The sequence below is a fragment of the Palaemon carinicauda genome, chromosome 21 (genome assembly GCF_036898095.1).
Source record: "Palaemon carinicauda isolate YSFRI2023 chromosome 21, ASM3689809v2, whole genome shotgun sequence".
Taxonomy (NCBI): domain Eukaryota; kingdom Metazoa; phylum Arthropoda; class Malacostraca; order Decapoda; family Palaemonidae; genus Palaemon; species Palaemon carinicauda.
Genome location: NC_090745.1, coordinates 17,557,808 through 17,581,856, shown reverse-complemented (window position 1 = coordinate 17,581,856; position 24,049 = coordinate 17,557,808). Strand labels below are relative to the sequence as shown.

At 42.9% G+C, this 24,049-nt stretch overlaps 1 protein-coding gene across 1 annotated transcript; it reads right to left on the bottom strand.

The window, feature by feature from the left end:
- Window positions 1-12,412: 12,412 nt before the first annotated feature.
- On the bottom strand, window positions 12,413-23,778 carry LOC137614793 (uncharacterized). Its single transcript, XM_068344460.1, has 7 exons — window positions 23,688-23,778; window positions 22,432-22,508; window positions 16,941-17,140; window positions 14,961-15,294; window positions 14,556-14,769; window positions 13,435-13,567; window positions 12,413-12,482 (listed from the first exon to the last, which is right to left on the bottom strand). Exons 2-7 carry the CDS (start codon window positions 22,495-22,497, stop codon window positions 12,413-12,415), a joined length of 1,017 nt encoding a protein of 338 aa, XP_068200561.1. The 5' UTR covers window positions 22,498-22,508; window positions 23,688-23,778.
- Between the last annotated feature and the right edge of the window lie 271 nt (window positions 23,779-24,049).

Here is a 24,049-nt window from a genome sequence, read left to right as displayed (position 1 = left end):
GCCAAACCCAGCCAAGACCTCGAAGAGGAAGATGACAGCGAAAATTACGATCTAAAATGCCCTTTTTGACTAAGGACAGGAAAGGCACCAAGTCCTCCAGGGGAGGAAAGTACCCTAGAGGGAGCAGCCTCGGCCGCAGATGCTAGGATAGGCACTCCCTCTTGCTTGTCCACCAGTGGGGGTATGCCTTCAAAGTTTCTGGAACAGGTGGAAGCAACCTGGTGCCGATTACTGGACAGTCTTCGCGATTCGTTCAGGGTATCGTGAAGTCAACGGGAGAAAATAATGAAAGGTGACTTTCCTCTGATGACATTGTTTGGGACCCCCAGATTTGCCTTTGACCCCAAAAGCCACTGATTTATGAAATTGGAGGTTCTCTTCATTTGCTATGAACTACTTAGATATGTGTATTTTCCCTACTAGATCTTAAAATGTGATATAATGCAGTGAAATAATAGTGACGGTGCTCTGCACCCAGCAGGGATTATAGGCTAGATGGAGAATTTGTCACTAGAAAAGATACTAAAAGCCTGTTTCGTTGTTATAACTTCTTCCCGTACACTGATGAGTGATTCAAGCACGCCCTACTAAATTGTGATGTAATTGAGTTTGAAAGCAAAAACATAATCACATGTATACTGCTAATATAATAATAGTTTTCATGGACAGTGTTTCACATACTGTACTTGTCTCCAGAAACAAGTGAACATAAAGTAGCATAGAAAAGTTTTCAACGGCAGCCAAACTTCAAGTGTTGTCAATGTCCAAACTTGGCTGACTGTTAATACAGATAATGAACCACAGTATTATGGGGTTTTCCTTTAAGCTTGAAATTATTGTTTTTTTTTTTTTTTTTTTTTTTTTTTTTTTGTCAATAGCCTGGAATTTTCTCTGGATAATATCTACATCAAACAGAAAGTCCCTGTCTTGATGTTAACAATTAGAAAATTTGCATCACAAACCAGATAGAGCTTTATCCTGAAAAAGGGGTTTTATATGTTCTATCTTATTTTTTGTGTGTGTGACTTTGCAATCAAGAGGAGGGGCCTCAGAATATGATTATGATTGGTCTTGCCTCTTATCCATTTTCATGGGTGTAAAATAACCGTGACATACTGTGTATTACTGAGGAATGTAAGTTTTTTCTACTACAAACTTTTTTTGTCTTTCTGGTGTAGAGATGAGAATGTAGTCAGGTCCAATGTGCAACCTTGTTTGTTCCTTAACTGAAATACAAACCACGCTATTTAATAGGGGTATTACTTTCGGCGTAGCTGAAATGACGAGCCATTAAAATTTAACGAGGGTTTACTACCCACACCACTAGTTAGTGGGGGTAGGGGGGGGGGGTAGCTTACTACCCCCCCGCCCTTACACACACCTGTGCTTGAGCTCACTTTGCTCTCGGCTCGGATGGTAGTCGGACGTGTCCGCTTTCATTCTCGCCATTAATGCTTTTTTTGTTTTTCCTTCGTGGCAGGTTTGTGTGTGAAGTTGGCCTCTGCGATTATGCGCACCTGCCCTGGATTACCCGACCGCCCCTGCGGAACATTCATGTCAGCGGTCGAGGCAGACCCTCACACCCTTTGCCCTTACTGTAGAGGTCAACGGTGTGATAGTGATAACAAGTGTGCTGAGTGTAATGAGTGGTCTACCTCCCAGTGGGAGAGGTTTTCTCGACGACATAAGAAGTCCAGGCGGGATATTTCTCCTTCGAAGTTTTCTTTGAAAGGAGAAAAACCCAAGGACTCCTCTTCCGTTGCTCAAACCTCCTCCGAAGCTCCCACTCGCTCGGTCTCTTTGAGAGACCGTCGAGAGGTAGCGAAGACCATTGTACTGTTTTCCAAGCTCGGGGTTCGAGAGATGGCGTTGCCTCCCCTAGCGAGGCAGCTCCACCTCTTTCCCCCCGGGGGAGGATGTGTTACTAACCCATCTTGTGCAGCTTTGGTCTTCCTTGGGGCTCGAGGGTTCGCCCTCCAAGGAAGCATTACTTGACTACATCCGAATGGGTGCCGCTGTCAAGCAATCCCCGACCGCGGCAGAGGTTGATCCTCTGTCGATTGTCGACGTTGTGGTGTCAGAGGTATCCAATGCGGTATCTCCTAATACCTCTGCTTCTTCAATTCCCTCAGTAGCTGAAGGCTTAGTTTCTCCCGTTCCTGCTCAACCTACGAGGGAGAAACTAAATCCAACAGTCTCTCCTGCTGGTGTTTCTCCCCCTCAAGGAAGTTCACTTACAGAGACTCCTCTTCGGAGGACTGCAGAAGGTCAGCTTGCTGATTCAACAGCCCCCAGAGGGCGCATCCGCCGCAAAGCTCGCCTTCCTCTTCGCCAGAGAGGCCTTCCTTCACCTGCGGTGAGGAGGCGCCTCTTTGGTTTGTCATCTTTGTTGCAGTCCACTGCAGAGGAGCCTCTTCAGCGATCACCGACTGTTCCTGCTCTGGTCCTGAACCTCTCAGCGGATCGTTCGCGATCCCCTTCGGTGGAAGGTCGTCCTTTCAAAGGATACGTCGACCTTCCATCCGTCAGACCTGCCGACCTGCCGTCTCCGTTCCTGAGGGCTGATGCGCGCTACGCGCCAACGAATCCTGACTTTCATGCTCGTCAGGCATCGAACCCTAATACGGGGCATCAAGGGCGTATGCGCCATCGCGCGCATACTTCCCTCACGCGCCATGCCGATGATAGGCATACGCGCCAACGTTCTCCTGCGCGCCAGGCTTTGTCTGAGCTAGCGCGCCCACGCTCGCCTGAGCGTCAGCGCGCTACTACGCTCCATCAACCTCCTGCGTGCCAGCAACCTCCTGCACGTCAGCGCTCTCCAACACGTCAGCGCTCTCCAACGCGCCAGCGCTCTCCAACGCGCCAGCGCTCTCCAACGCGCCAGCGCGCTCCAACGCGCCAGCGCTCTCCAACGCGCCAGCGCTCTCCAACGCGCCAGCGCTCTCCAACGCGCCAGCGCTCTCCAATGCACCAGCGCTCTCCAATGCGCCAGCGCTCTCCTGCACGACAGCGATCTCCTGTGCGCCAGCGCTCTCCCGCGCGCCAGCTCTCTCCCGCGCGCCAGCTCTCTCCCGCGCGCCAGCTCTCTCCCGCGCGCCAGCGCCCATGCACAGTGAGCATCTCTCCTGCGCGCCCACGATCATCAGATCTGGGCGCTGTTGGGAAGTGTAAGATGACTTCTACGCGCCAGCGCTCGGCATCGCGCCGACACGCGCAGTCTCCTACTCTCGCCCATGAGGATACGCGTACGCGGCCCGCGCGGCTGCGCCCATTCTCTCTTGCAGTTGCGCGCCACCATGCTGACGCGCGCCCACGTGCACAGGCTTCAAATGCGCGCCCGCGCGCTCGCCCTACGACATCTGCTGGGGCGCGCGAACTCTCACCCGTGTGTTCAACGCCCTGATCCTGCGCGCCCACGCGTGCGCGAAATTTCGCCTGTGCGCACGCCATCAGTCTCCTGCGTGCTGTCCTGTGCGCCCACAGCCTCCCGCGCATCACCAGTCTCCCCGCGCGCGACCCCGGGTATTCTTCATCGCACGAGCACCATTGCACGCTCCCGCGCGAGCGTCGCTACCCTCCCGCGCGCGAGGCTGCTAAACAACGCACGGCAAGGTCGCCATCGCCGCATTCCCCACCCCGCAAACGCATAACAGCGCGCATTGCGGCGGAAGGGAAACATCCAGAAAGATCTAGGATCCCTTTTTCTTTTCCGGCGAACCCAATTTTGGGAACTCCTCCCAGGGATCCGTCGATCCCACTCCCTCCAGAGGGAGAGTCTGACAGCGCGACTGTCAGCCAACAACCATGGTTCGGTGCTCTAATCAGAGCGGTTATGCAGGCTTTCAAGCCTGTTCTTTCTGAATTGGGTCACAGATCCTTGGCTGTTTCTTATCCTCTAAAGAGGAAAAGAGGAGTTCCGGACGTGGTAGCTTCTCCGAGAGCTAAGTTGACTCCACGCAAGCCTTCGAGGCAGATTCCTTCACCCCCACAGACTTTTTCTCCTTCCCTGTCGGATGAGTATTTCCTGTCCTCAGGGGAATCGTGAGGTGAGACATTCCCCCATCACACCAATGGGGGAAACCCCACCTCGCGCTGGGAAGTCTTCCCTGGTAGGGGCTGAAAAGAACTTGCCACCGTCTATGTTGGAGTCCATCTTCCTTCCCAGGAAGGAGTCGAAGGACTCGAAGACAGTACCAAAGTCCTCTATAAGACCTAGGACGGAGCCAACTAGCCACTCAGAGAACGTCCACGAATCTCCCCAAAAAGAGCCTTTGGGGACAGGAGACTCGCTGCAAGTCCGTCGTCAGGAGGAGAACTACAAGAGTCAGAGCATGCATTTTGGCATGTTCTGACTCTGAGGGCTCTCAATGGGTTTGCCGACCCAGAGATCCCTCCTCGAGACGGCAAGGACATGGTCTTGGACCGCGTATTTGGCACTCAAAAACCTTCCAAGGCCAGTGCGACTCTGCCCTGGTCTCAGGGGGTTAAGAGTACCAGGGACAAGATGGCTGTACAGCTCTCCGAGTTGTCCTCCAACCGTTCCAGTGCCGGCAACAAGCTTCTCCCACCTCCTCGCGTACAGCAAAGGAGGTACTTCGAGATCTTGGAGGAGCCTTGTTTAGCTCTTCCTTTCCACCATTCGTTGGAAGAGCTTACCAGGGGAGTCCCTCTTGAGAGAGACTCCAACCGGCAGGTCTCGTTCTCGGCAACCGAGATCCTTAACCAGGAGAAGGTTGCGAAGTGTTATGCAAGCCACTTCGTGGCTTGACATCTGGTTAGGGACCTTAGGTATCCTGATACGCTCTGAGGATTTCTCCAAAGAACATACCAGGAAAACTATGGAGACATTCCTCCTCTCAGGCACTCGCACGATTGAGTTTCTGGCCCACCAAGTCTCGAACTTGTAGGCAAACACCATCCTGAAACGTCGGGATGCGGTGGCTGAGAGGTTCCATCAGAAGGTCCCTAGCACCGAGATTAATAGTCTCAGGCATTCTTCCTTAGAAGGAACGAACCTGTTTGAGCCTAAGGATGTGGAACAGGCTGCTGAGAGGTGGAGGAAGTCCCACCAAGACTCCCTCCTTCATAGGGCTTTGACATCTTTGCCCTATAAGTCTCCAGCACCCCAGCAGTCCCGTCCGACTAAGACCACGAAACCAACGGCAGCAGCGAAGACAGTGGTGTCTAACCCTTTCCTGTCAAGGATAATAAAGGCAAAAAGTCCTCCAGAGGAGGTAAGAATCCTAGAGGGAGCAGCTGAGGCCGCAAACGCTAGGATAGGCAGTCCCGCTGCATGTCCACCAGTGGGGGGATGCCTACAAAGTTGCGCAGACAGGTGGCAGCATCTCGGGGCCGATTCCTGGACGATTTCCGTAATCAGTCAGGGATATCGCGTCCCGTTCACAACATCTCTACCTCCCCTGACGACGAATCCAGTGTCATTGAGCTCCCTTGCCATGGGATCAGCAAGGGGCCAAGCCCTTCTGGCAGAAGTCCAGACCCTGTTGAAGAAGGGCGCTCTTCAAGAGGTCCTCGACGGGTCCCCAGGCTTCTTCAGTCGACTCTCATGTAAAGAAGGCGTCTGGAGGCTGGAGATCAGTCATCGACCTCTCGGCCCTGAACAAGTTTGTCAAACAAACTCCGTTCAGCATGGAGACTGCAAACACGGTCAGACTAGCAGTGAGACCGCAAGACTTCATGTTACACTGGATCTAAAGGACGCGTACTTATAGATCCTAGTCCATCCGTCTTCAAGGAAGTACTTAAGATTCAGCCTAAACAACAAAGAGTACCAGTTCAAGGTGCTGTGTTTTGGTCTCTTCACAGCACTACAGGTTTTCACCAGAGTGTTCACCCTAATATCTTCGTGGGCATACAGGATCGGCATCCGTCTCCTCCGTTATCTGGACGACTGGTTGATCCTAGCATACTCGGTGTCATCCCTTCTTCAACACCGGGACAAACTTTTGAGACTGCCAGGATCTGGGGATCATGGTAAATCTCGAGAAGTCCTCTCTGCTTCCCACTCAAAGACTGGTATATCTAGGCATGGTTATAGACACCAATCTCCATAAAGCCTTCCCATCAGACGACAGGATAGCAAGGCTGAGGAAGGTCGCAAGCCCTTTTTTCAGACGAGAAGAACTTCCAGTTCAATCTTGGTTACGTCTCCTCGGTCACCTTTCATCATTGGCTTGTCTAGTTCCCAACGGTCGCCTCATGATGAGATCCCTCCAGTGGCGACTCAAATCCCTGTGGAATCAAGGTTACGATTCCCCGGACGTCCTGATCCCTATGGGACCTGCGGAACAGATGGACCTCCAGTAGTGGGTGACAGACGAGAACCTACGAAGAAGAGTGGATCTTCTCGTCCTCCCCCCAGATTTGATGCTGTTTTCGGACGCCTCAAAGGAAAGGGGGGGGGGGGGGGGGCTCACGTACTGCACCACACAACCTCAGGCCTGTGGTCAGAATCAGAAAAGTACCTCCATATAATTCTCCTAGAGATGAAGACCTTCTTCCTGGCCCTTCAACAGTTCCAACTATATCAAGCGAGTCACTCTATGGTGGTGATGAGCGACAACACCAGAGTAGTGGCTTACATCAACAAACAAGGAGGTACCTTTTTGAAGTAGCTATCCCATCTTGCAGTAGAGATACTGAGATGGGCCGAAACCCACTCGATTCCACTATCGGCACGCTTCATTCCAGGCAAAAGGAATGTGCTCGCCGACAATCTGAGCAGAGCGTCTCAGATAGTGAGTACCGAGTGGTCTTTGGATCAGCTAGTAGCCAACAAAGTCCTGACTTTGTGGGGTTCTCCGACTTTGGATCTGTTTGCAACAGCCCTGAACTTCAAGCTTCCGCTGTACTGCTCCCCAGTCCCAGATCCCAAGGCTCTCTGGCAAGATGCTTTCCAACAACGGTGGGACAACATCGATGTTTACGCCTTTCCCCCGTTCTGTCTGATGAGGAGTGTGCTCAACAAGACCAGAATATCGGTCAATCTCTCAATGACCCTCATAGCTCCGCTATGGCATCACGCGGATTGGTTTCAAACCTTCTGCAACTCCTAACGGATCTACCGAGAGAACTCTCTCCATGGCACAATCTGCTCAGACAACCACATGCCAACATCTTCTACAAAGCCGTAGCTTCGTTACGACTTCACGCCTGGAGACTATCCAGAAATCTCCTCGCTGAGAGAGGATTTTAGCAGCAAGTTGCTGTCAGGATGTCTGGACATCTGCGAAAGTCATCCGCAGCAGTCTACCAGGCAAAGTGGAAAGTCTTCTGTGGTTGGTGTCGTGGAAGGGGTATCTCTCCACTCGATGCCACTATTCCAACAATAGCGGAGTTCCTCGTGTATTTGCCCTCAGTCGGAAGTGAGACCTCCTCCATGGAACGTGGTTTGAGTTCTCAGGTCTCTTAAGAGACCTCCCTATGAACCATTATGCCAGGCATCAGATCGCCACCTAACCTGGAAGACGGTGTTCCTACTAGCTTTGGCTTCGGCCAAGCGTGTTAGCTAACTTCATGGTCTCTCGTATGACGTCGCCCATTCAAGGGGATGGGGGGAGGTAACGTTCAGCTTCGTCCCTGAGTTTATTGCTAAGACTCAGAATCCTGGGGTAGCAGATCCTCGGTTCAACTCCTTCCGGATTTCTAGTCTCCGTTCTGTAACAGATTAACCAGACCATCTCTTACTATGCCCAGTAAGAAGTTTGAGGCTATATCTTAAAAGAACAGCTGTAGTCCGTCCTCATGTGCCAGCATTATTTGTCAGCACAGGGAGGACTAAGAGGAGGGTCACCAAGAACACCATCTCGGCATGGATTCGTAGGGTGATTCATCTGGCCTTAAATCCAGATCCTCCTCCGTCACGTCGCCCTAGAGCACATGATGTCAAGGGCATAGCTACGTCCTTGGCCTTCAAAAGAAATTTTTCAGTGATGCAGGTTCTTCAAGCTAGGGTGTGGAAGCGTCAGACAACCTTCACAGCCCACTACCTGCAAGACGTGACCCACAGGAGGCTCGATACGTTCTCTATCGGTCCTGTGGTGGCTGCACAACAGCTGGTTTAAAACCTCAAGCTCCTTATTGGACAAGTAGCAGAAGGTTGAGGGCATTGTTACCCGGTTTTAGTCTGCATGAATGAAAAGGTTTAACTGGCCCTTATTCTTTTCTTCATCATCCCCTCTCTTGGGGAAAGCAGCATCCTGGGTTCTCTGCATAGCTGACCTCAAACCACTGCAGGTAAACCATGTTCCCTTGTGTTCCTAGTATTAAGTTAATACTGTCACGTCCCCATACCCTAACGAGGTGGTATTGGGAAAGTCCTAGTCTACAAGTTTCCATCTAAAGAACTTCAGATCAACTTCCTAGGACGAGTCACTCTTCATTATACCTTCACACACAGCTTGCGTAGGCCGCAGTCCTTGCGTTGCAAGGTTCTAGCAAAGTGCAGGAACTCCTTATTTCTTGGGTGCTGACACACTCAAATAAAGAGTCTCCAGGCAAAGCCAAAAAGCCAGTACTAGCTGGGACGTCCACCCTTCCTAATGGGTGAGTCACCCCTATTAAATAGCGTGGTTTGTATTTCAGTTACGGAACTAATGACAAATTTGTAGATAATTTGTATTTTTCTTAACTATACAAACCTTAGCTATTTAATCAAACTTGCCCGCCACCCCTATCCCCCTTGAAGTCCTACCTCCAAGCAAAGTGAGCTCAAGCACAGGTGTGTGTGGGGGGAGGTGGGGGGGTAAGCAAGCGACCCTCCCCTACCCCCGCTAACTAGCGGTGTGGGTAGTAAACCCTCGTTAAATTGTAATGGCTCGTCATTTCAGCTACGCCGAAAGTAATACTGTACCCCTATTAAATAGCTAAGGTTTGTATAGTTAGGAAAAATTCAAATTATCTACGAATTTGTCATTTTATAATCCTTTTGATCTTGATGCAAGCAATCATTCAAATTACATTTGAATTTAGCCAAGAAATGTATACTATTTATACTTGTCTATGTACTGTATATCACTCTCTAGATTGGATCTTAAGAGGCTCTGCCTGGATATATCTAGGTTGCTGCTTCTGGTTGTTGGAGACCTGTACCTTTTCACTTTTTTTCCTCAAAATAAATTTGTTCTGGTGTAGATACAAACCCTCCGCTATTTATAGTGTTATACTTTTGGCGTAGCTGAAAGACGAGCCATGATAATTTTAGTGAGGGATAACTACCCCATCCGCTTGTTAGCGGGGGTGGGGTAGACTGGCTACCTTGCTCACTCACACCTCTCGGCTGAGTAACCACTTTACATCTTGGCTCGGTAGAGGATGGACATGCTGCCGTGCTCTCCCGCTATGACTTGTATTGATTGTTTTTGTGATATTTTCTTTTCTCTTGTGTGTGTTTTCATTTATATATATATATATATATATATATATATATATATATATATATATATATATATATATATATATATATATATATATAATGTATATGTATGTATAAATGGTAATATACATTTATGTTGTTAGATACTTGTAACTTTAATTACTGTTGACAACGTATCCGATGGCCTCCGGCATTAGTGAGTTGTCATTGTGTTGATACTACTCCCCTAATTTGCCGTCCTACCCTGTGCTGATGTTCGGCAGATTCTCAACACTCCGTGTGTTGTTTCATTACTGAGTTAAAGTGTATAACAGTTAAGCTCCCTTTCGAGGAATCATCTTACAAGGAAGGTGATTTATTCCCCGAATAGTTCCATGTTGTGCAGCAGAACATGAATGTAATTAATCGCAACTTTTATTTTCTTTTCTACAGATAGCAGCGACGTAGAACACAAGGCCGATGGACGGCCACCCTGTTCATTATCGTGCTCTTCATGTGGTAGCTCGTGAGCTGCCCACATTACGAGGTAGCAATCGTTGTCAACCTTCAACTTGAACAAGGCTTGTTGATGTGGGAGCAGACGAGTTTGCTTCTGGTACCTCGTCGCCGAAGACTGTGCTTCTTCCCCTTGAACTGGGGGAAAGCATGTCTAAGGCTTGTTCCTCCTTCGAGGGGAACTTCTCTCTCTTGTTTGCGAGAGAAATTGTTACGCCTACATCTTTTTCCCATGGGCTGGGAGGAATCTTGTCTTGGGTGATGTCCTCTTTCGGGAGGACCTCTCTCTCGTTCGCGAGAGATATTATTTCGCCTATGCTTTTTCCCATAGAGCTGGGAGAAAGCTTGTCTTTGGCAATGTCCTCCTTTGGGAGGACTTCTCCCTCGTTTGCAAGAGTGATTTTATTACGCCTAAACTTTTTTCCCATAGAGCTGGGAGAAAGCTTGTCTTAGGCGATCTCCTTCGGGAGAACTTTCCTCTCGTTCGTGAGAGATAACTTGTAGGAGTTTGTTGATCCACCAGGGGCAGTGGCAGAGCTTTCTCCAAAGCAGGTTTCCCCTTCAGGGGAATGAGTCTCAAATTCTTGAGAGAAGACCGCCTCTGGGCATTGGCGATCCTCCGTTACGCTTATGGTTTTCCTTCAGGGGCGGAGCGGGAGCCTTGTATTAAGCGACGTTCTCCTTCGGGAGAACAAACCTCCCCAGCGGAGTTGTTATATTTAGATCTTTGAACCTGCTGGTTCTCCTTGACTCTTCGGGGTCTCGTTACGATCACCCTTTTGGCTGGCGTGATCGTGAGCCTTCAGGCTCTCGTCATGTTGATCCTACGGGTTCCCATGACAGTAGGAATCCTTCGGGACTCCGTTGCACTTTTCCTTCGGGCTCACGCGAATCGAAACCTTCGAGTTTCAGTTACGCTTAACCACTGGGCTCTCGTAACGATGGTAACGTTGAGTCTTCGGGATCTCGTGCCATCAATCACGCTGACCTTTCGGGGTCTCGTGACAGGAACCTCGGTTCCTCATTACGCTGACCCTTTGGGGTCTCGTAACATTAGTCACGCTGAACCCTTGGGTTCTCGAAACTTTAGCTACACTGAACCCTTGGGCTCTCGTAACTTTAGTCACTCGGACACTAAGGTGTTTTGTGACAGGGAAGCTTCGGTTTTTCATTGCACTGAACCTTCGGGGTCTCGTAATATTAGTTACCGTGAACCCTTGGGCTCTCGTAACTTTAGTCACTCTGACACTTCGGTGTTTTGTGACGGGGGAACTTTGGTTTCTCGTTACGCTGACCCCGAACGGTGTTTTGTGACGGGAACTTCGGTTTCTCGTTACACTGACCCTACGGGGTCTCGTAACATTAATTACGCTGAACTCTTTGGCTCTCGTAACTTTGGTTACGCCGAACCCTTGGGATCTCATAGTCATTCTGACACTTCAGTGTTTTGTGACGGAAACTTCGGTTTCTCGTTACACTGACCCTTCGGGGTCTTGTAACATTAGTTACATTGAACCTTTGGGCTCTCGTAACCTTGATTACGCTGAACCCTTGGGCTCTCGTAACTTTAGTCACTCTGACACTTCTGTGTTTTGTGACAGGGAAACTCCGGTTTCCCGTTGCGCTGACCCTTCGGGGTCTCGCAACACAGGCTTCATTAGGCCTTTGGTCTCTAGTGCCTTTAGTCACGCTAACCCTTTGGATTTTCATGACAAAGAAACCTCGGTTTCTCGTTACGTTGACACTCGGGGTCTCGCAACACAGTTCACGCTGAACCTTCGGGTTCTCGTGACCATAGTCATTACTTATATGACAGAGAGTTTGGGACTCTCGTTGTGTTGATCGTTCGCGCTCACACAACACAGGCTATCGTGAACCTTCGGGTGAGCGTAGCAGCGAGTATGCTCGCCACACTGAGAGCTCTCGCGCGCTCGACCAAGTTGGTACGCATAACCAAATTGGCGCGCACGGCTGGATTGGCGCACACGGCCGATTTGGCATGCACGACCAACTTGGCGCGCATGAGCAATTTGGCACGCACGGCCGATTAGGCGCGCATGGCCGATTTGGCGCACGACCAACCTTATGCGCGCAACCAACACTGCACGCGCAATTTGTTGAATTGCGCAAACAACTCTTATAATAGAGAGTCTTTCGAACTCTCGTTGCACGAAGTGTTCGCGCGAACAACTTGGCGCACGACCAACTTGGTGCGCACGACCAACTTGGCGCGCACGACCAACTTGACGCGCACGACCAACTTGGCGCGCACGACCAGCTTGGAGCGCACGACCAACTTATGCGCGCCACCAACACTGTGCGAGCAATCAGTTGAAGTGCGCGAACAACTCTTATGACAGTGTTTTTGAACTCTCGTCCCGTGTAATTTGTTTGTCTTATCATTGGGGAGATATTAGGACTTATGATGTTTGTCATATTCATATATATTGTACCTTTAATGCATTGTTTTTTTGTGTGTGTGTGTGTGTGTGTGTGGACAAGACGATCGGTGGTAGAAATTTAACAGGCTTGGACATTTTGGTCTCGACTTTTGAATTTATATTTGTTCGTGAAAGTGTTGTGTTTAATACTAGAATTTTTAATGGTCAAAATTGGTTAAAATTTCAGTAGTGACTACGTAATCTGCTGTTATTTTTTTCCTGAGTAGGTTTTACCTTTGGTTGAAGCATTGCGTAACTAGATATTTTTTTGGTGGTATGCAGTATGTAAAGACATCGATAACTACGCCAAACATCTTGACAAAAATTACCAAAAACCCCCAATACCAACAGGTAATTTTAAACTTCTGCCATAGAACCCTATGACCTTAGATGAAACCAATAATTGATGACATTAAGGCTTTCAAGAGGAAATTGAAGACCTTATTCTGTGAGTGCTTCGATTGTGATGATTTAACAGTAAATGAGTAATACGCGATGTGGGATGTGGAATTCTCTTGAATGAACATGATAAAACGACAGTGGAGGTCATGTAGAGAGTAGGGTTCCCCTGCTGTACAGGACCGGAAACGCAAAATTAAAGTAAAGTAAATCTCATACAATTATGCCATTTTTTTCCTTGCTCTTGTTGTAATCATATTGTTTATCAAGATAAAAATTGATGCCTTTAGGTCATGTATGTGGTAGGAAATGGGACTTGGTTTGTTCAAGATGATTTTGAAAAACACCAAAAAGATCAAACATTGAAGGTAACAGTGGCACCCCAAGGTTCCTTCATGTAATAATGGAAAAGGTATTTTTTATGTTAATGCAGGTATTATTATTATTATTATTATTATAAACAGAAAAAGAAATATAAATCTTATGCATGTGGTCACTGTAACCATAGTGTCATGTATAAGATATATATGACAGCTTAGAAGTTTGTTTAATCCCAGAAAATGATAGCTGTTAAACTTTACCTTAAACCTTGTCAAGATGAATAACATTATATCAACTCTTTCTTGGTGAAATTCGCCGTAATCGTATATCACTTAACCCTCATGCATTGAAAACCGAGGAAATCAGAGAACTAAATCTTACCAGTGAATAAAATCGGGGTCCACTTTGTCAGTACCTAATGTGGCCAGTGGGTTTTTGTGTTCGACAATCCAGACGTCCACTGTTAGGTGCACTGTCGAACTGAAGAACGTCCTTAGGATTTCCATTTCAACTCCTGTATTGGATTACAACTGAAGGAGATCAAAAAGAAGATGAAGTTGTAGTTTCGAAAAAGTTGAGACCTTAAATGCAAAGTGTTTATGTACGTTTCCTTAATTCTTTGTTTCATAAACTGCCTACACCTCGACCTAGGTTTTATAAATTAAATCCGATCCATAAAGTAATGGTGTGTGATATCTTGTTCAATGCTTCATGTGCCATGTTCATGCCCGCAGATGACCCTACCTCTAATTTTTCAGAACTTTATATTTCGGTTTTTAATTTTCCTTCTTGAAAATAGACTGAGGCACTTTTGCTCTTGTCTTTCTTTCTTTACGTTAACCCCGGTCAGTCCGAAAATTCCTTGGAAATTTGTCATTTGTTCTGTTCCTAAAGAATCTAATCCACAATGACTGGTATAAATAAGAATATTGATCCTTAAATTCGTGTTTATAGAAATAGCATTGCATAGTTTAAAATTGGAACTAAGAATCATCAAATTTGCTTCTACCTGTGTAAATTTTGAATTTCCTAAGGAAGCATTCCAAATAATATTTTATAGATGAGTCTGAAACAAGAATTTTAGTAGCTAATAATGCTTATGCTAGGTTTTAGTTGGATTAGTTCAGGTGAGAAAATATATGTAACTCCATATCTCTGGAATAGATAAATAGGTACGTCCACTTAAGTTTTTAGTCCTTCAAGATGAATTACTAGATATATAATGTGATAATTTTGGCATAATTGATTTAACTTTCAGTGCTATACGGAATGTAACAGAGTACTCATACAAGTCCAAAAAAGAAAAAAAAAATGAGATTACTTAAAAAACATTGTTTCATCTTATGTAAGAAGTGGCTTAAGCCAAGAAACGCAAAAAAGATGAAACTTTAATCAACTAATTAAATAGATAAATATTTTTTATTTTTATTTTGTAGGGACTTTTTTCATCTTTCATAAATCATAAATCAAAGACTATTTCAGTAAAAATTATCTACTCTTACCTTCTACATCGAGGGAAATCAAGTCCACATGACTAACATTAACAGCCAAAAGGAGAGTTGCCAAGGGAAGGCATTGAGACAGTTGGTAGACAGGAAATCCATGTTCCATCCTCTCTTTTAAATCAGTGGATTCTATCAAGGCATTGAAACCTCTGACAGAAAGAGCGAATTCATCTTTGGGTTTCTTGTGGTTTGCAAATTTGACCAGCGTTGTCTGGAACAATAAAAGGTAGTTTCTAGTCTTTGGCATTATAAAGAAACTTCCCCTTTGGTAAATAATTCCTAATAGTGGATAACTTGCCTCATAGAGGTATTTAAGGTATAGATTGACGTTAATGTAAGGAACTTATTAATATGCAAAGACATTCCAGATATGTATTCAAGAAAAAGAAAATTAGTACCTACACGATGTGGGTAAGGAGCAGTCGCCAAACACGTATTGGAGATCCACACTTTCCTATTTTTTCTTCTGAGCCTAGAGAACAAATCCTCATCAGCTTCTACTAGAAGACCCTTCCACCCTCTGAGGCGCTCCAGATCCAGAGTGTTTGAGCAGAATTCGCCGTCAAAGGCCCCTGCTTCTACAAAGAAACCAGGTGGTTCATCCTTAAACAGGACCTGTATCACCTCATCCAAGAATCTCCAACTGAGGTTGAAGTCCCGGTAGGAGTTGTACTCCATAGCGTGTTTGTCTTCAAGAGTTAGGTGATAGGGCTCTGTACTTGGAGGTAGCAGGAACCTGTAAATGAAGGGTTGGATGAATTTCGAAGTATCCATTATATCTCTGATTGATTTTCTTCAATTTGACATGTGGAAATGTGTTTTAAATGGGACTGTAATTTTATATGTTATTATTAATACTAGCTAAGATACAACCCTATTTGGAAAAGCAGGATGATATAAGCCCAAGGGATTCAACAAGGGAAAATAGAACAGCGAGGAAAGGAAACAAGGCAATAGATAAACTATTTATAAACTATAAAAACTTGAAAAAAAAACAAGAGGAAAGGAAATAATATTGTATAGTGTGCCTGGGTATACCCTCAAGAAAGAGAACTCTACCCCAAGAAAGCGGAAGATCATGGTAGAGAGGCTATGGCACTACCCAAGACTGGAGAACAATGGTTTGATTTTTGGAGTTTCCTTCTCCTAGAAGAGCTGCTTACTAAACTAAAGAGTCTCTTCTACCCTCAACAAGAGGAAAGTAGCCAGTGAACAACTACATTGCAGTAGTTAACCCCTTGTGAGAAGAGGAATTGTTTGGGAATCCCGGTGTTGTTAGGTGTATTAGGACAGAGGAGAATGGGGGAAAGAATAGACCAGATTATTCGGTGTATATGTAGGCAAGAGGAAAAATGAGCCGTAACCAGAGGTCCAATGAAGTACTGTCATGCCACTCATATTACCCAATAACTAGATGTAATATCACAAAGGGTGTGTGGTGCCCTAGCCAACCTACTACCTACAAATATATATATATATATATATATATATATATATATATATATATATATATATATATATATATATGTGTGTGTGTGTGTGTGTGTGTGTGTGTATACTGTACATATTGTATATAATTTTATGAGGCCCTTTGCGACAATAGGCGTTGGAGAAGATAGTGATGTAAAAAATTATACGTTGCCTATATAGTAAATATATTTGGAAGGGGAACAGAGGAAATATATACAAATCAGTGTACTTTACGCGTGGGAATACGTAGGATTTGAAATTATTCCTTTCAAGTAATATGTAATGAAATGATTCAGAAAAAAAATATCACAACTGAAGAAGGCGTAGTGATAGACAAGTATATTCTTTCCTAAGTTTATTTCTGTGTAAATCTTCATCAGTCACCAGAAGTTATTGATTCTAGCCGGATTTTATGGCACAGAATCTCCTGTGTTATACTATTCAAATTCTAAGAGAAAGTATAGTAAAACGGATAGAGGTGGGGATGAACACATGAACGGGGAAGAATATGAACACCCTTTTTTTCCTGAATTAAGCTGTGTTCTCTCTATAGCTGATACAGTAAGAATGTTTTCAGAAAACTTCTGAAGGACTGAAGAGGAATGGGTTTAGGTGTACTGAAGTGTGGCTGTTAGCGCCCATAGACTTCAGCATCCTCATAGGGCGGGATTAGAGACCGGATCAGTATCCCTCAGGGCTATCACCTCCTAAGCTAAGGGGACTGAGTGATGTCAAAACAATGATAGGAGTACATCAGATAGAAAAATGTTCAGAGGATGTGAAGGTTTTTGCCTGTAAAGTCTTAGAAAATCTTTTTCACAATTATACATAGGAAAATGTAAAGATAGGGGATAGGAGAATAGGAGGAACTCCTGTAGGTAAAAGGGGAGGATTAGTAAGTACAGTACAGACTTTTCCCTGGTCAATTTAAGGAGCTGCAGATCATTCTGAGCAATGGGGCCATCCATTCGGCTGGAGAGGCAAGAACAACTTCCCTCAACGTTGTTGTTCTGCGCATCTTGACTACCAGAACTTCTCGGCCCCTCTGCGGATGTACTTTGACTTCTGTTGATAATCGTGTTTTCCCGGACAGAGTAAAATAACAACGGAACCTGAAGTTATTCAAAGAAAGTATGTCATTAGTTTATGCTGTACACATGCGTTTGCTCTTTCTCATTTCATGATTTATCTGTATATCTCAATTTTTCTTAATGTTATTACAGTGCTGTCTTAACCTATGGGATGCCCCCGAGGCTTTTAGCATCTTTGGACCCCTCGACATTCCCCAATGCCCCCCCCCTTCCCCCTGGAGTATTTCCCGCTCTCAATCGTACATCTTATTACAACAATATTACAACTGAGGTAAATATTCCACAGTTTTCCCTTTTAACACTAAAAGAAAAAAGTTGCATGGGCTCCCTGCCCTTGCTCGGCTTCTAGGCTTCTGCCTAGCCAGCCGTATGGATAATACGGCCCTCTGTCATGTTATTACTTTTCAAGTATAAATTGGATGAACAACTGCTATATTTTCTCAGACTCACTGTTAAAATGTGAATAAACTTTAAGCAACTTAATTAACAACTCCAAAAAGGTACTGAGGAGGTGATTTATTCTGAAGCTGCAGGGTATCATTCCTACTTGGCACATGATTCGAACCCCACTCAAGAGTGACTGATTAAAACCGGTTTCGACCCTCGCTGTTATTTGATTTTTATTCTCGTAATAAGTATTAATTTTCATCACTTCGGTATTTCTATCCTACGTTTTATAGTGAGTCAAAGAATTGAATTATGTTATTGTGTTGTCTCGGGATATTTCTACTTCATTTTCAATATTTTGTTTCTGGATTGGGCTTGTAAAAGCATTCAATGTATTGTCTCAATGGCTTTCACTTTTGAAAAAAAAATTAACTGTAAATGAACAGATAGTTGTAAGATTGGTATGAAGTATGTGTATATATATACATATACTGTATATACATATATATACATATATATATATATATATATATATATATATATATATATATATATATATATATGTATATATATATGTATATATATATATATATATATATATATATATATATATATATATATATATATATATATATATGTGTGTGTGTGTATGTGTATATATATATATATATATTTTTTACTGTATATGTGTATATAATATATATATATATAGTGTATGTATATGTACATGTATATATATGTATATCTGTATGTATATGTGTAAGATATATATATATATATATATATATATATATATATATATATATATATATATATATATATATATATATAATATATCTTACACATATACATACAGATATACATATATATACATGTGGGTAAGGGTTAGCTTGGGTAGGGAATGTTGGGCGTTTGTCAGTGCGTATGGGCCAGGTAGTGAGAAAAGTGAAGAGCGGAATGAGTTCTGGAATGAATTAACTAGGTGTGTAGAAGGACTGGGTAGAAGGAATTATGTAGTTGTTATGGGTGACTTAAATGCTAGAGTGGGCGCTGGAGAGGTAGAAGGTGTCATTGGGAAGTATGGCATACCAGGTGAAAATGAGAGTGGTGAGAGACTGGTAGATATGTGTGTTGAACAAGAGATGGTAATAAGTGCTAGCTTTTTTAAAAAGAAATATAAAAATAAGTATACATGGGTAAGAGTGGCAAATGGAAGAGTAGTAGAAAGGGCATTAATGGATTATGTGTTGATAACTAAAAGAATGTTTGGAAGATTGAAAGACGTGCACGTGTTTAGAGGTATGGCTAACGGTATGTCTGATCATTTTTTGGTGGAAGGAAAATTAGTTGTAGCAAAAGAGTGGGGGAATAGAGTAGGTGGATGTAAAAGGGAGCTAGTGAGGGTTGAAGAGCTAATAAAACCGGGGGTAAAAAGTAAATATCACGAAAGGTTGAAAATGGCATATGACGAGGTGAGAGTAAGAAAAACTGGTAATTTAGAGGAGGAGTGGAAGTTAGCAAAAGAAAATTTTGTTGGAATTGCAAGTGATGTATGTGGCAAGAAGGTTGTTGGAGGCAGCATGAGGAAGGGCAGTGAATGGTGGAATGAAGGAGTGAAGGTAAAAGTGGAAGAGAAAAAGAGGGCTTTTGAAGAATGGCTGCAGAGTAATAGTATAGAGAAGTATGAAAAATATAGAGAGAAAGGTGGAAGTGAAGCGCAAGGTACGTGAGGCAAAGAGGGCAGCTGACCTGAGGTGGGGTCAGGGACTGGGTCAGTCATATGAAGAGAATAAGAAGTTTTGGAAAGAAGTGAAGAGAGTAAGGAAGGCTGGCGCAAGAATTGAAGAGACAGTGAAAGATGGAAATGGAAGGTTGTTAAAAGGAGAGGAGGCAAGGAAAAGGTGGGCGGAATATTTTGAAAGTTTGCTGAATGTTGAGGATGATAGGGAGGCAGATATAATTGCTGTTCCAGGTGTTGAGGTGCCAGTGATGGGAGATGAGAATGAGAGAGAGATTACAATAGAGGAAGTGAGGAGAGCACTAGATGAAACGAGAGTAGGAAAAGCATCTGGTATGGATGGTGTGAAAGCTGAGATGTTGAAGGAAGGGGGTGTGACTTTACTTGAATGGTTGGTGAGATTGTTTAATGTGTGTTTTGTGTTGTCAATGGTACCAGTAGATTGGGTCTGTGCATGTATTGTACCACTATATAAGGGTAAGGGAGATGTGCATGAGTGTTGTAATTCAAGAGGTATTAGTTTGTTGAGTGTAGTTGGAAAAGTGTATGGTAGAGTACTGATTAATAGGATTAAGGATAAAACAGAGAATGCAATCTTGGAAGTACAGGGTGGTTTTAGAAGAGGTAGGGGTTGTATGAATCAGATTTTTACAGTTAGGCAGATATGCGAGAAATATTTAGCAAAAGGTAAGGAGGTGTATGTTGCGTTTATGGATCTGGAGAAAGCATATGATAGAGTTGATAGGGAAGCAATGTGGAATGTGATGAGGTTATATGGAGTTGGTGGAAGGTTGTTGCAAGCAATGAAAAGTTTCTACAAAGGTAGTAAAGCATGTGTTAGAATAGGAAATGAAGTGAGCGATTGGTTTCCGTTGAGAGTGGGGCTGAGACAGGGATGTGTGATGTCGCCGTGGTTGTTTAACTTGTATGTTGATGGAGTGGTGAGAGAGGTGAATGCTCGAGTGCTTGGACGAGGATTAAAACTGGTAGGCGAGAATGATCATGAATGGGAGGTAAATCAGTTGTTGTTAGCGGATGATACTGTACTGGTAGCAGACACAGAAGAGAAGCTTGACCGACTAGTGACAGAATTTGGAAGGGTGTGTGAGAGAAGGGAGTTGAGAGTTAATGTGGGTAAGAGTAAGGTTATGAGATGTACGAGAAGGGAAGGTGGTGCAAGGTTGAATGTCATGTTGAATGGAGAGTTACTTGAGGAGGTGGATCAGTTTAAGTACTTGGGGTCTGTTGTTGCAGCAAATGGTAGAGTGGAAGCAGATGTACGTCAGAGAGTGAATGAAGGTTGCAAAGTGTTGGGGGCAGTTAAGGGAGTAGTAAAAAATAGAGGGTTGGGCATGAATGTAAAGAGAGTTCTATATGAGAAAGTGATTGTACCAACTGTGATGTATGGATCGGAGTTGTGGGGAATGAAAGTGATGGAGAGACAGAAATTGAATGTGTTTGAGATGAAGTGTCTGAGGAGTATGGCTGGTGTATCTCGAGTAGATAGGGTTAGGAACGAAGTGGTGAGGGTGAGAACGGGTGTAAGAAATGAGTTAGCGGCTAGAGTGGATATGAATGTGTTGAGGTGGTTTGGCCATGTTGAGAGAATGGAAAATGGCTGTCTGCTAAAGAAGGTGATGAATGCAAGAGTTGATGGGAGAAGTACAAGAGGAAGGCCAAGGTTTGGGTGGATGGATGGTGTGAAGAAAGCTCTGGGTGATAGGAGGATAGATGTGAGAGAGGCAAGAGAGCGTGCTAGAAATAGGAATGAATGGCGAGCGATTGTGACGCAGTTCCGGTAGGCCCTGCTGCTTCCTCCGGTGCCTTAGATGACCGCGGAGGTAGCAGCAGTAGGGGACTCAGCAGTATGAAGCTTCATCTGTGGTGGAAATGTGGGAGGTTGGGCTGTGGCACCCAAGCAGTACCAGCTGAACTCGGCTGAGTCCCTGGTTAGGCTGGAGGAACGTAGAGAGTAGAGGTCCCCTTTTTTGTTTTGTTTCTTGTTGATGTCGGCTACCCCCCAAAATTGGGGGAAGTGCCTTTGGTATATGTATGATGATGATATATATATATATATATATATATATATATATATATATATATATATATATATATATATATATATATATATATATATATATACATACTCATCTAAGGCGACTTCCTTAGTGACGTCAATCTGTTTCCTTCTTGATTCCTCGTATTTTTTCAGCGTCTTCAGATTCTCAGATGTAAGAATTTTGTTGAAGAAACTATGACCATTCTTTTTCTTATTCATTTATTCTATCACTACAGCACTGTTTCGACACAACAATATTTTTGTCAAGTGATTACTGATTAAAACAAATTTACGATTCCTCTTATAGATGAGGTTCTGCTTAAATTGCGTTTAGATATTTTGAAACTGGAAAGTTGAAAAAACGATAGGAAAGGCATGATGTATGTGCGTGTTTTATCTGTATATTTCCTTTACCCTAAGAACACCAGTCACTTCATACTAGCCCAAAGACTATACAACAAGCTTCCATCAGAAGAAACTGAAGACTTTCTTGTTTTCTAAGTGCTTCGGTAATGTTGATATGACAATTAATATTGAATACACACTGTGACACGCTAAATACCTAAAACTGTACAGTATACGACAAGCAGATCATTTAGGTACTGTAGTGCATAGGGTTTTCATATTTGATTGGAAGTTGTTCTATCTTATTTCTCTTCCGTTTTTTTTTTTTTGTGTTTTAGATTTATAGTTTCTATGTGAAAGATCTAATTTAATGTTACTCTTTTTTTAAATATTAAATTTTGATTGTTTATCACTTCTCTTGTAGTTTATTTCCTTGTTTAATTTCTCACTTGGCTACTTTTTCCCTATTGGAGCCCTTGGGCTTATAGCATATTGCTTTTCCAACTAGGGTTGTAGTTTAGCTTGTAATAATAATAATAATAATAATAATAATAATAATAATAATAATAATAATAATAATGATTTATCACTTCTATGGTAGTTTGTTCATATCTTTGTTTCCTTTTCTCACTGGGCTATTTTTTCCCTGTTGGAGCCCTTGGGCTTATAGCATCGTACTTTTTCTTCTAGGGTTGTTTCTGAGCTTGTAATAATAATAATAATAATAATAATAATAATAATAATAATAATAATAAACAACTAAAACAAACTAGAACGACTTACCAAAGTTAGAATCAAACCACCGCAAGAGTACTCCAAAAGGCGAGGCCACTGGTATTGTAAAAACATCTTTGCCGCTACTTGAAGGGGATGCATGCATCGGAGGTAGAGCCCAACGGACGTGGCAATGAAGGAAAAATTCTTCAATATGTGAGTTATATCATTTAGAGGAAGGAGGAAAGCTGGATTATAAATATTATTCGGGTTTTATCCTCTTCAATTATGAATTGCAGAACATCTGTGTTCCCCTTAGATATTTATACATACATTATATATATATATATATATATATATATATATATATATATATATATATATATATATATATGTATGTACATATATGTATATATATACATATATGTATATATATATATATATATATATATATATATATATATATATATATATATTATATATATATATATATATATATATATATATATATATATATATATATATATATATATATATATATATATATATATCGTTCTTTTATCTATATACATAGTATATGCATATAATGTATGTTCATATGATGTTTACCTATCTATCTATCTATTATATATATATATATATATATATATATATATATATATATATATATATATATATATATATATATATATATATATATATTTAATTTATTAATAAATGCATACTCTCTTTATTCGTAATCCTCCTTCCTTAGTGGAAAGGAACCACAAAAAATATTTTCCAAACCCATAGTCAAGTTTTCCTAATAAAGACAAAATTCTAACTTTCGCCGATCGGAAACACTATATTATAGTCTTCTTGTAATATATAAGAAGACAGCGGTTTCTAATCTCTCAGAAATAATATCAAAGAAGTTGGATATTTTGCTTTCGCAAGGTGTTATACCGCACGTGTTTCATATAAGCTCATGCTCTGTTTCATACACTTTAATTCTGTTGTTGTTTTTTTAATGCAAATGCGTTATTCAACAGTTGACGAGCTTATATACAAACAGTTGAGAGCAAGAATGTCACAATAAATCAAACAATGTTAAACATGCTATGGCAAGCTTGAATCGCTTTTCTATTATCAGTGCGGGAGAGAGCTAGTGATAAAAAAAGCAACAGCATTACAGTGAAATGAGTTATTCAACAGTTGACGAGCTTATATACAAACAGTCGAGGGCAAGAATGTCGAAAAAAAATATATATATATAAAAAAATGCAATAACATTATAGTGTATGAGCTTGTATGAAACATGAGCAGTACACAGTTACAACACATACCACTAAGACACAGAGAAATATCCACTTTTGTATGGCCTTGCCATATCTGAATAGCTTGCCCATCGGATCGCTGCACCGGCGATGTGGACGCTCGGAGTATTGGTCTTGGTATGACCGTCATTTCTCTTGGTTTTCCCCAATGGATATTTACTGAGTTTCCTCCTCTTAAATGTAAAACTGGTTATGTACCCAGAAGTCATTTCAAATCTACATTGGCTTGGTTCAACAACTTGTTTTGGTGCATTTTTTAGTTGTGATTAATTGTGAACACTGTTTATATTATTTCCCAACGAAACAAGGCTGGCGCCAAAGGATACCATGTTAGTAATCATTTTTGTATTGATTATTTTAATTGTTTAGTG

Coding starts and splice junctions, on each gene's coding strand:
- LOC137614793 (XM_068344460.1), bottom strand. CDS start 22,497: ATGTTTTTACAATACCAGTGGCCTCGCCTTTTGGAGTACTCTTGCGGT. Junction 15,295..16,940: donor CTTAAATTGACCAGGGAAAA/GTCTGTACTGTA, acceptor CTTCATTTACAG/GTTCCTGCTACCTCCAAGTA. Junction 14,770..14,960: donor CTGCTCCTTACCCACATCGT/GTAGGTACTAAT, acceptor TTATTGTTCCAG/ACAACGCTGGTCAAATTTGC.